The sequence below is a fragment of the Cydia pomonella genome, unplaced genomic scaffold (genome assembly GCF_033807575.1).
Source record: "Cydia pomonella isolate Wapato2018A unplaced genomic scaffold, ilCydPomo1 PGA_scaffold_178, whole genome shotgun sequence".
NCBI classification, from domain to species: Eukaryota; Metazoa; Arthropoda; class Insecta; order Lepidoptera; family Tortricidae; genus Cydia; species Cydia pomonella.
In genome coordinates this window covers 216,444-228,508 of record NW_026907820.1, presented here as the reverse complement: position 1 = coordinate 228,508, position 12,065 = coordinate 216,444, and the positions used below count along the sequence as shown (strand labels likewise).

Below are 12,065 nucleotides of genomic sequence, written 5' to 3'. Positions count from 1 at the left end.
ATCGAACCTTATCAGATCCCCGCTCGAAGCAGTGCATTTTGAAATTTTTCCTATATTTGGAATACCGATCACTCGCAGATGCATTCGTTTGGTACAAAATTAGTCATGTATAAACAGTTACAACACTTACAACCGGTTTTTACTCGCGCATTAAATAGATAACAATTAAATAATGTATCTTATTGCTTAAATATTTATTTAGGTCATCGCCGAATTGCGTAAAAATACCTACATATCCATAGATTATGTCGTTCCTAAATACTGAACTAACTTTTTTACAGGTGGTAGACTTCCTGAACGACTTATACACATGTTTTGATTCAATCCTAGAGAACTTCGATGTTTACAAAGTGGAAACTATTGGCGACGCTTATATGGTTGTAAGTATTTTGGAATCGTTTTGGAAAATATATTTTAAGAACACTCGCCGATGGTTGATTATAAGTATCAGTTTCATAATCGCGAATTGCAACTGGTCACAATGTAACACATTTTTTTATATCATTTCGTCAGGTGTCTGGACTTCCCATACGTAACGGAATAATGCACGCGGGCGAGGTGGCGTCAATGGCTTTGGCTCTCCTCTCGGCCACACGGTCCTTCAGGGTACGACACAGGCCCGACCATAGGCTTTTACTACGAGTTGGAATACATTCCGGTAAGATTAGTAGATCCAAGATATTCTATTAACTTTTAGCGGCAAGAAAAATTGGCAGTCAAATTTGATAATAGAATGGCAGTCAAATGTGGTATTAGAAAATATCCTCGTAAGGCTCAAGGTCTTACCTATAGGACTTATTCAGTTCGACGAAATTTAAATCATATTCAATTGGAACAGAGAAGCAATTGTTTTGTTACGTTCAATTTTAAATAAAATAAAATCAACTGCAGAGCAACCAAAATATTGTTATATAATACTCTGGCGAGGAGTATTTTGGAATATTGCAGCGTTGTCTGGAGGCCGCATTATGCTACTCACTCATTACGGTTAGAGCGTATTCAAAAAAGGTTCACTCGTCACTTAGCTTTTCAGGCACGTGTTATGGCTAAAAGATAAATATCCTATCAAAGAAAACTGCAATATTTCAAGATGGATTCCCTAGAAGACCGACGGACGCTCCTAGATGCAACTTTTTTGTACAAGTTAGTGAACCACAAAATAGATTGTCCACAACTGCTGACATTGTTGAACTTTCGTGCTCCATCCCGTTTCCCCCGTAATGCTATCACCCCTCTTTACGCTCCGCTTAGAAGATCAGTTTCAGGCACTAACTCTCCAATATAGGTTATGTAAAATTGCTAATGGTTGCTGTGACAAGGCGGATATGCACTATGACCCACTAAATAAATTTATAAAATCTGTCCGAAAATATTTTTTTAAACATAAGTAATTAGAATTTAAGTTAAAATTTTGGTAGTTCTATAGTTGTTTACTTATATTTATTTCGCATGCCGTGTTTACCTGTAAGTAATTGTGACACCACTCCTTACATGTATTAGCTTATACGTTTTTAATGTATCGATGTCAACAATTGTTGATGAACCTTAAATAAATAAAATAAAAATAAATAAAATAACTGTATTCCCTGCACCAGTTCAAATTTCAGTAACAAATTTTAGATTTTTCATTTGTATGGCTGGGCCTTACGAGGATATAATTTAATGTTCTTTTTTAATCGCACGAAATAAAACAAAAGCAACTCTATTCCGTTTAATTATGAATTAGATTGCATTGGAGGTAATTTGTACTATTATTAGGACCGTGGGACGCTAGAGGTTAATAATGGAAGAGCTGTTAAGTCTAATGGCGTTATTCAGAAAGGGATAAAACATAAATTAACTAATTGAGGCCTGTAAAGTTTTATGAAATAGGGGGTAAGAAAAATTCGTGCTTCCAATTTGACATCTGAAGTAATACATCAATACAGTAGTAATATCTCTCTGTACAGCCCCCCTGCATTAGGTAAGCGCTAACTCTGGCTGACAAAAGATGACGATTGACATTTCAGTTACCACAAAACATGTAACCGTATAGCGCCATCTAGTCTGGCTGTCAATCTCGGCGCACGACTTTTTTAAAACTTCAATCCAAAAATAGTTCCTTGGTAGAACGTTTATAGATGTATCTATATCTACTATTTAGTTCTGAATATATTAAATATATTCTAAATATTAATTTACGTATCCTCAGGTCCCGTTTGTGCAGGAGTCGTCGGACTAAAAATGCCTAGATATTGTTTATTTGGCGACACCGTAAACACGGCGAGTCGTTTCGAATCAACTGGGGCACGTACGTATCAACTAATTACCGCTATTAAATTGGTCCTCCCAAGCGGATGTTTCCATTAATCATTCTGTGACCCTGCCTACGAAGGTGGACGTCCCGAGTTCGAATCCCGGTCAGGCTATTTATTTGTGTGTCTATCGCGAATATTTTGTTCCTGAGTTATGGATATTTTATAATATATATTTATATAGAAAATGTATATATTATCTATTTAAACATGTATCTAGGCATGTCGGCCGCCGACATGTATATCGTCGCTCGGGACCCGTAGCTTTCTTTGTTTCGGGGCTAGGTGGACCTGTGTGAGATTATCGCCAAATATTTATTTAATTATTCATGTTTCAGCTCTCAAAATCCACTGTAGCGGGGCATGTAAAGCGTTGTTGGATAAACTAGGCGGATATATCCTAGAAGAGAGAGGGATAGTAGCTATGAAAGGCAAACGCGACCAGGTGACGTACTGGCTGAAGGGGGAAGAGACGGAGACGGCGGCGGCGCGCGCGCACCGGCGGGCGCAGGCGGAGGGCGTGCCGCAGCTGGCCGCGGAGAAACGAGGCCAGAGGAGTTCTCTTAAGAACAAGTGCTGGAAGAATCAAGTTGGAGTGCTACACAGGTACAACTGGTATTCTCTATTCTAGTCTATTCATTATTAACCTCTTGAACGCCAGACAGCGAAGGAACATGCCGTGCCCCGGACGCAGGCGATCACGATTATTTAAACGAAATTGAACTTTACGGAGTACCGCGTTAGTCCCTATTGCATTGGCGAAACTGTCGGCTGTAGCCGTCGTTGTCGTCCTTGGCAAGTATTTAAGAAAAGTTAGTTGTAAAACAATAAGTCTTACCAATCTTAGTAACTTTTTGTATCTACGGTATTATCTCATTGTTAGACTGATCGAGTCACGTGGTTATGTTTTTTAATATTCTCTCACAGACTAGTAATGAAAAGAAGGTCCTTATAAATAATTATTTACATAATGGATTTTTTCTCATTTTAACTTTGCAGGTGTTGCAGTTTAGAATCTCCAAAGAAGTTGCGTTTTGCTTCAGGCAATTTATTAGAATCGCATACTGATAGCGTCTTACACCATCGGAGTGATGAATATTTAATGGAGGTAAGGATTGCCATTCTACACAAATAATCCTTTAAATATTATAGTTACAATAGAAAGTGTTTCTAACATTCCAAGGTTAGGTCACGTTTTATTAGAGAAATTTAAACTTAATATAAGCTGAATAGAAGGTTCAAATCCTTTGACTCTAGTATGAGGCGCCCTGATTCCACCAGTTTATTGTGAATCGTGAAATTATATCACGTCCTCTGTCGTGTTTTAGGTGATAGGCGATGGTCATTTAGCAACAGCGCAACGCGGGGATTTCTTAGAAGCGCCCAGCCTCCGCCACGAGCAAACCAGCGTGTCTTGCCCCATCATCGAGCACACGGAGACGCCACCAGCTCCTATTCCGGCTAACTCTTGCGCCACCCTACCCCACGAGAACAAACGAACCAAGCCCTGCGATATAAAGCTCGTGGTCAACGGTTGCTCGTACAGTGAGAACGAAGCAGGCATGCCGCTGCTCGCGGACGCGTGACTTAATACATGTACTTATTAATTCCTCGCACTAGTCATGGGCGATGCCCTGGGCCTATAGCATAGGCTGTTAGAGGCTCTTTTCTCAATAGCTCTCTATTTTTGTTTAATGAGAGTAATATGGATTTTAAAAAACGTGTAAGTCGGTAGACTAAAGGCTGGAATAGCGAATGAATGTTCAATATTTTTGACTGGATTTTGTTGTGAACCGATTCAAAAAAATATGTGCCAAACCTATCTGTTTGGATATTTATATGTTAATTAGGAAATTGATGTTGATATAATTACGAAGTATGAGAAAGTTAGCGAAAACCAGGCAAAGCCGGGATAGGATAGTTTAAACGTAAGCTCAGTGTACGGACGATATTTATAGCGTCGATGTGATCTGTGTCAGTATTAAGTTATTAAGAGACCACGTTCAATAGAAATTATTTAATAACATTAAACTCTTATTTCACATTTCACGGTAACATCGTTTTACTTAGACATATTATTTACAACAGTCGATACGGCTAATATACATCTAGGAAACCTAAGAATATTAAAGCCTAGAATCCGAGTTCCACGGAACCTGCTACAAAATGAAGCCAAAATTACAATTATATTAATCTCTGACGCTCTCATAAATACGGGCTCGAGTAGGGGGAGACGGACCGGAGTCGCCTTCTAGGCTTTAGTACCGGGAGCGGTCGTCGGCCCCGGGGCGGGGTCACACGGCCGACTCGGAGTCCAGCAGCGGCGGGCCGGGCGCGCGGCGCAGCGACGGCGTGGACGAGCGGCCCGCGAAGATGCCCAGCAGCCACGAGCGCAGCGCCAGCCGCGGCAGCTTGCGCGCCTCCGCCGCGTCCGCCACGTTCTCCAGCGACCGCCACTTCTTGTAGAACTCGATGTAGCTCGAGTCCTGCACCTTCCGCTTGGCGGGCGGCTTGTTGTAGAGGCTGCACTTGCGCAGCAGCGGCGAGTCCTCCTCCTGGCGCGGGTCGGCGAGGATGCCGATGACGGTGCCGTTGAAGACGGGATCGCCGGGGCGCGTGAGCGTGGCGACGGGCTCGGGCTCGGCGTCGAGCGAGCGCGTGGTGTGCTGGCGGCGCAGGCGCGGCGAGCGGCGCCGCTCGGGCAGCACGTCCAGCGACGCGGCGTAGCGCAGCGCCCGCGGCGGCGACGGCGACCGCGAGCCCCGAGAGCCCCGCGAGCCCCGCGAGCCCCGCTCGCCCGCCGTCGACGACGCGATCGAACTTAACGCATTCCTGCAACGAGGTAGTGTTTTGTGCAGCAACAATTTAAATGCTACGATTAACCTGAAATATCTTGTACGGAGAAGCAAATAATTAATTCATGAAGTACCACAAACCACATGTCTACAGTCGGTACTACGACCGGTTTTTTTCGATTTTGATTACTTAAGCTTTTAAATTAATCCACGAATTTAAAATTGAACTTTTGAGACATACTTCTTAAAAAATTACTTGAAGTTTAAAACTCCTTGAAAAATAAATATGGTATGCTTTTCAATTATTTTTATTCAGGTACACCCGCCATTCTGACTCTCACGATAAACGATTGTCATCTCGCCTAAATCCTCTGAAGACCCACGGTCACTCCGGCAAAAAAGTTATCTCTAAGTCCCACAAACGCGATATCATACAAAACGTATGTAAAGACAGAAATCCCTGGAATAGTTTTTGACATCGGCTACGGCTGAGAGTCGAGGGCTCAAGCATAAAGTAGGGGGTATTGGTCGTGATGCAAGTGTTTGGTAATTACCTGGCCTTGGCGAGCATGTCCTTGGCGCGGCGCTGCGGGGGCGGCGTGGCGGGCGCGGGCAGCGAGCAGCGCGAGCCGCGCGCGCCCGACGCCGCGCGCTGCCGCACCACGCTACCGCCGCCGCTGCCGCCGCCTGCGGGGTGCGGGGACCATGGACGTTACTTTATTATTTCTTCTTCTTATTTTGTCTCGTCATTAGGGAGATAACGATACCATAATTTATTTGAATAAAAGTGAATCACGTTCTACTAATATATACTCATTGTTGAAAAGTTTTGTACCTATCGCAAAAATGCATGTTTTCTCAATTTAAAATTACTAATAAGATTTTTATGAGTGACCCAGGAGAACGAAACCAGGGAGGAGAAACTACAACATTCGTGTATTCCCAGCTCCGTTCGGCTCAGCATTGCTCCGAGCAATTATTAGGGTTTGAACAACTTGACGTCCCTTTGCGTGCACAACCACAGCTAAGATAATGACTTGAATTTTGACAACCCTATATAGCCGATAGGGTTAGTGATATACCATACATTAAAAAGGGACAGCATGGATCGTTCCTGAATCGTTGTCAAACTTCGGTTTTGTAGGAAGATTCTTTTCTGTACGATAGTACTATTATTTATCCTACGAAGAAACCATGTCAACGAGTAACAAGAAAAAGTTGATTCACCCCTCAAATACCAAAATGACCGCGCCATTGCCTTAATTTATCCAACCGGTGTCATTTTGGTTTAAGAATAATATTGATATAAAAACATGATGATTGATAGTACAGTTAGCTGCAAAGATAACTGCAAACAAGTTTCTATGCAGGGAGGTCAGTTGTCTCTGCAGCTTACTGCACATTTACCAAATGAAGAGTCATTTTAGTATCGGAGTATAGTTACAAACAGATTTTAGGTAATTATAGGTATATCTACTGAATAACTTTGCCTTCTACCTCTGTCCATTACTTACTTAGCCATGGCATTCGGGTAAGCCACGTCTAGATTGTATTAGAATTTGACTCGAAAGGAACCTGTGCGCGTGATTTGTTCCATCGATTTGGTTATAGTTTATATAATAATCACACGTTAATAAAAGTACCGTAAAGGAACTATCTTTTTTTTATCTACACACATATCATAAACCCTCTATGATGCCTTCAAAATCCGTAAATAATGGACACAATTACGATAAACTGTTTTGTTACAACAAATTTCTTATCTGTGATGATGTTGTAATTGCCTCATAACTACATCAAAATCGATTTGGTTATGACTTCAAATTTGGAACATCTCTGAAAAAAAAAGCAATTCCATTTGACCTCTATTCTAATATCAGTCGAGATGCCTTTTTGTTCGAAATGAAATGTCAATTGCATACAATTTTGACATATCTCGCATGTGAGTTTGTATCGAATGATACGGAAATAGGCCCCCGACTTTTTATCTTTTAATGTTTTAAGTATAAAATGAATATGTTTTGTTGTTTTTAAAGTAACTATAGCAAAAGTTTCGTGTAAAATGAGCTATAAAAATATTTCGGTGATGCCACCACATATCCGCGAGTTCCGCCAAGAGAGCAACGATGCCCTGTAATTTGGATTAGTGAATATATCATAGAAAGTTTATAATATGTGTATAGATAAAATAGTGTATGTACCTGTACATAATTAGGCATTAAAACACTCGTGTGATCCTATTAAGAAACTCACTTCGTTCATTTCTTAAACCCACACTCGTATATTTTAATGCCTTATATTATGTAGCAGTCACATAAACTACTATTACCTACACCAATAAATCTTTAAAAAAACTATATTAATAATGTGCTGGAGATCGTACCTGATAACGAGGGGTGCCGCGAGTCCGCGAGGCGCGGGCTCCGCCGCGGCCGACAGAACAGCGGCCGCAGGTCGTCGCCTTCCACGAATCGCTTCTGGATCGCTTTCTCCGTCGTGCCCACCAACCAGTACGTTTGAATCTAAAATAAACAAAACAAAATATTTTATTTACTCATTTCAATTTTAGTTAAGTCTTCATTTCCTTTTAAAATATCTTCAGGGAAGAGAAGATTTTCAGTTAAAACTATTGTTGGGCGAAATGTGGATTCACAACGACTTGCACGATTACTCCAGCTGTTATACAGGGTGCCCATGAGGAAAGGGATAAAATTAAACCACGCATTCCTGGGGTCATAAATGTTATATAAACCTAGGTCGAATTATGCTTTTTAATTTTGTTAATTTTTCATACATAATAAATACATAACGTTTGATTCTCTAGTGTAAAAGTGTCTTAGGGCGAGCTGGCAACGTTTATTGTTGCTATGTCTTTTATTTTTACAAGAGGCAATGTCATGAAGACTTTTTTGGGTAAGGTCTAGATCCTTCTTTGTTAATAACCGCAACAAATACCGCACTGAATATTAAATAATAAAAAGGTTGGTTAATACAAAACAAAAATACGAATACGAAATATGTCTTTCTCGCTTTCTTTCTTTCTTTTACAAGAGTTTCGCCATCATTGATACTCCTTAGCTCCTTAGATTAGATGCGATAAATGAATGGCCACTTAAAAATTGTCCACGTCATTTAACATTCAGAATGACTTTAAACGTCAGTGGTGTTGTTGTTAATTTTAGCCATAGAAATAGGATAGTATAGAACGACTGTCAAACTTGGAAAGTGTGACCAAAAATGAAATGCAAGTGTGTGCGTAAATTGTCTATGTGCGAACAAAAATAGTGATGTCATGTTACAACATATTAATAATCTATCGATGTTTAACTGCTTTATCGACTACTTTTTCAAATGTGTTTGAAAAAGTGGAAAATGATAAAGTTGAAGTTGTTTGAAAAAGAGTTGACTTACCAAAGAAAATTTGAATTTCGCGCCTTTTCCTACTGACAACTTGTGTTGGATGTGTATACGCTGTGTACAAGTATACGCTGTCTTGTGTTTCCTTGTGTTGGCGGCAAAGCCGTGGAAAAGTGGTTAAAATGTAAGTACTGTGTTGGGAAGTGAAGTTTAAATTTATAACTAAACATGTACACGTTCAAAAAAGGTATTATAACAATCGTTATTATTTTAAGTCGGTTATAAAGGTAATATCTTAATGATGTCTTGTGAACAACTAATTCCAAACCTACTAATATACCCACAAGTTATCGATACAGTCATATGAACATTTTGTCAAGCCCTAGCGTAAAGTAACAGTTTAGGTTTTTACACAAAATATTCTAAATTATTGACTAATATGATGAAATATTAACACACAATTGAAGAAAAACTTATAATGAACTGTTATAATTGGTTTTTTACACTTTTTATGCTGTTAATTTGATAAAATATCGTTACGAAAATTTCGCTAGGAATATCATAATTACCTGTGAAATGAGTATTTTCCTGGGTTTTTTGGCCCTGAAACACTACAACCCGGCACACAACATGACACCATCGTCACTAAATTACTTAATGTATAATTTTCTTTTTGATTCGCTTATATTTTTCACGTTAAAAAATACGGCAATATGATTTTGGCCGCCTCGGCCGCCTTCGAACTCAAAATTGGTTACGTTTTCTCATATGTAGTCTGCCTCTTTTGCACTTATGGCTTGTTCATATACGTCATGGCTTCCCTTTCGCACACTTCATCTGTCTGTCAAGCGAAGCGACTGACATGTCTCTGATTTTAGCAATGGACCTGACTTTCCAGAAATGTACTTTTAAACGAATAATATTAATTTTACGAAGTACATACATGAAACTCTCAAAGAGTCACCGTATAATATTAAGAAAAAGAGGGTTGTCTAGTTCAGACGGTCAGCCTTTAATAATAACGTTCAGAAACGATCTGTTGAGTGTAACACTCATGGTGAAATAAGTTGCATCATGCATCTTCCGGCAACATCGTGACTTGAGCATTTAGAATATTTAGATGTTCCAGATGGGAGGACGGATCCCAGACAGCCATAAAGGATTGGCAATTCAAATTATTCCTGAAAATCGTATTGGAGATAGTGATAATAATAGTATGTATTGTATGATTTTAATTGAATAATACCTAGGTTGTAATTGTAAATTGAATTTCAGGTAGGTAGCCTTTTATTAAACAAATGAATGCTAAAGATATTGTGTACGTTAATTTATGGGCTAAATGAGATACATAATAACAAGCGTAAACTTTTAATAAAACCCAAGAATTACAAAACGGACTTGATTACTACATTACTACCTTTTACTACCATTCCCGTCATAGAAAAAGGTCATTTAATCTTCTAAACAAATATCACTTTCATTTAAAAATACAACATTGTTGTAGGTATGTTGCTTTCGAAATTACTAGTAAATACGAGACCAAACGATTCACAATTCAAAACTTGTTGTTGGCTTGCGGGCAATTGCATTGCAAGATTCCAATTAATTCGTAAACTGTTAGATTCTTCATATTTACTGATGTTCTGTATTTTGGGAGAGAAAATATTCTTAGGGTTAAGTCAACAATGACATTATCCAACTCGATTTGACGTATGCAGTCAATTTAGACGTGTCAGTCTAGCAACGTCGCAATCATAAAGGTGTATTGTACTCGTGATTAACTTACAACTTTTTTACACAAAAATGGCAATATCTCTAAAATAAAGCCGAATTTAGCAGACATTCATTAACAGTTTTAACTTCTAATATGGTCAGGAATATGATGTTAAAAATTTTCCCTTTCCTCATGGGCACCGTGTATATGTCGGCGGCCGATCGTAAAATCCGCCAGATCATGAATCGCCTCTATTTCATGATCTGACCAGCCATTAGCCATATCGTTCAAACCTCATCGTTTGATGACTCGCCTAGCGACGTTTAGGCATATCGAATAACTAGGGTACCCAAAGCTTTAGCAAAAAAAAAGGACCTTAGGTAAAAATATATTTTTATCTAATTCAACAAAAAATATATTATTACTAGAATTGAACCTTATATAGTCTGTCAAGCAAAGTATGTCAGTAGCAATGTACAGCAACGTGAAGTAGGGCAACATTCAAAAAGCAGTACTGCGTTGGTATTGCGCTAAAAAGAGCAGCGATGTACATCGAACAAAAACATGTAATTATCATAACCTCCAATTTTACAAATATTTACGATCAACGAGCATAATTGTATATTGTAGGCACCTTGACTTTGCTTAAGTTCATGCACAAGCTTATTTAATATATTGGTATTTAATGATGACAGCAGTTTTTTTTCTTGAAATAGCAACGATTCAGAATGTAAACAAACACGATGGCTGTCATTCACTATCCACATTCCTCAGATAAAACACAGATGACACGTGATTTAGGAATTATTGGAAAACAGTGTTGCTAACCCGCGATTTTATGCCGCCTTTTGCTACCGACAAGATTTGCTTGACCAAGTATAAATAACCTTGCAACCAAATTGTCGAACGAAACCTATAGCAAAGAGAGATTTTCAAAGAAAACTTTGTAACCACAGTGAATTTACTGCCATCTTTCGACACATGATTAAAACTTTTAGAACGCCATTTGACTTTGATCCTTATTCTTTCACTGATATGTGTTAAATATCAAAAAGTGGCGCCATCTAATCAAGGGCCAAAGGTATGGCGGCATCGCCGGCATCGTTTCGAGCGATGGCGCCATAACCCTTCGGTTGTGCCCGGTAAGATGGCGACACTTTTTGATATTTAACACATATCAGTGAAAGAATAAGGAAAATATAGTAGTAGTTTTAATCGTGTGTCGAAAGATAGCAGTAAATTTACGTGGCTACAAAGTTTTCTTTGACAATACACCTCTATTTCAAATTCTCTTTGCCTATAGGTAGTCCATAAAATATGCACTTCTCCTTAGTAAGCTTATTAATCATTATATTGGGTACAAATTTATTATTTTTTGTGACTCCAACATTTTTCATGTAGAAATACAGCAACCATCGTCAAAGTGCAATTACTCTACTATGTGACTCTTCACTCTCGTCGATCTACCTCGGCAGATTGTGATATTCCTGGTCAAATCTTAGGCATATTATAAAATGGCGGCGGTTCATGCTATGCCTAGGAATTTAATGATCAGGAGGATTTTACGATCGGCCGCCGACATTAATTTAGTGGTATAGTACCTCCCCCTTCCCCTTGATGGCGACGGCGCCGCGGGGCTCCACGATGTAGCCGCCGATCTTGTCGAGCGCTAGCTTGCAACTCGGCGAGATGTGGATGCGGAGCGGCTCGCCCGTGGACTCCATGCGCGACGCCGTGTTCACCGTGTCGCCGAACAGGCAGTAGCGGGGCATTGTCAGACCCACTACGCCTGCTACTACCGCCCCTGCAAGACAAATGCTTAATCAGTCATCTAAGCATATTTTTTTATTGCACGCCGGCCCAAGAATGAAGTCAACCTAATTTAAAAACCTAGCTACACCCCTC

At 39.6% G+C, this 12,065-nt stretch overlaps 2 protein-coding genes across 5 annotated transcripts in view; one reads left to right on the top strand and one right to left on the bottom strand.

Annotated features, from left to right (window-relative positions):
* LOC133533553 (speract receptor-like) overlaps positions 1 to 4,343 on the top strand; it is a 63,834-nt gene extending 59,491 nt beyond the window's left edge. The window contains exons 21-26 of the mRNA XM_061872545.1: positions 282 to 380; positions 514 to 658; positions 2,192 to 2,290; positions 2,633 to 2,900; positions 3,294 to 3,402; positions 3,623 to 4,343. Of these exons, the coding sequence (XP_061728529.1) occupies positions 282 to 380; positions 514 to 658; positions 2,192 to 2,290; positions 2,633 to 2,900; positions 3,294 to 3,402; positions 3,623 to 3,880 (978 nt within the window). The 3' untranslated portion in view covers positions 3,881 to 4,343. The remainder of the gene's footprint in view (positions 1 to 281; positions 381 to 513; positions 659 to 2,191; positions 2,291 to 2,632; positions 2,901 to 3,293; positions 3,403 to 3,622) is intronic.
* The window catches only part of LOC133533551 (receptor-type guanylate cyclase Gyc76C-like), a 45,902-nt gene continuing 38,133 nt past the window's right edge, over positions 4,297 to 12,065 (bottom strand). For all 4 annotated transcript variants that reach the window (XM_061872542.1, XM_061872541.1, XM_061872543.1 and 1 more), the window contains exons 22-25: positions 11,762 to 11,964; positions 7,473 to 7,611; positions 5,644 to 5,776; positions 4,297 to 5,126 (exon numbers count right to left, since the gene is read on the bottom strand). In XM_061872542.1, the coding sequence (XP_061728526.1) occupies positions 4,589 to 5,126; positions 5,644 to 5,776; positions 7,473 to 7,611; positions 11,762 to 11,964 (1,013 nt within the window). In that variant the 3' untranslated portion in view covers positions 4,297 to 4,588. The remainder of the gene's footprint in view (positions 5,127 to 5,643; positions 5,777 to 7,472; positions 7,612 to 11,761; positions 11,965 to 12,065) is intronic.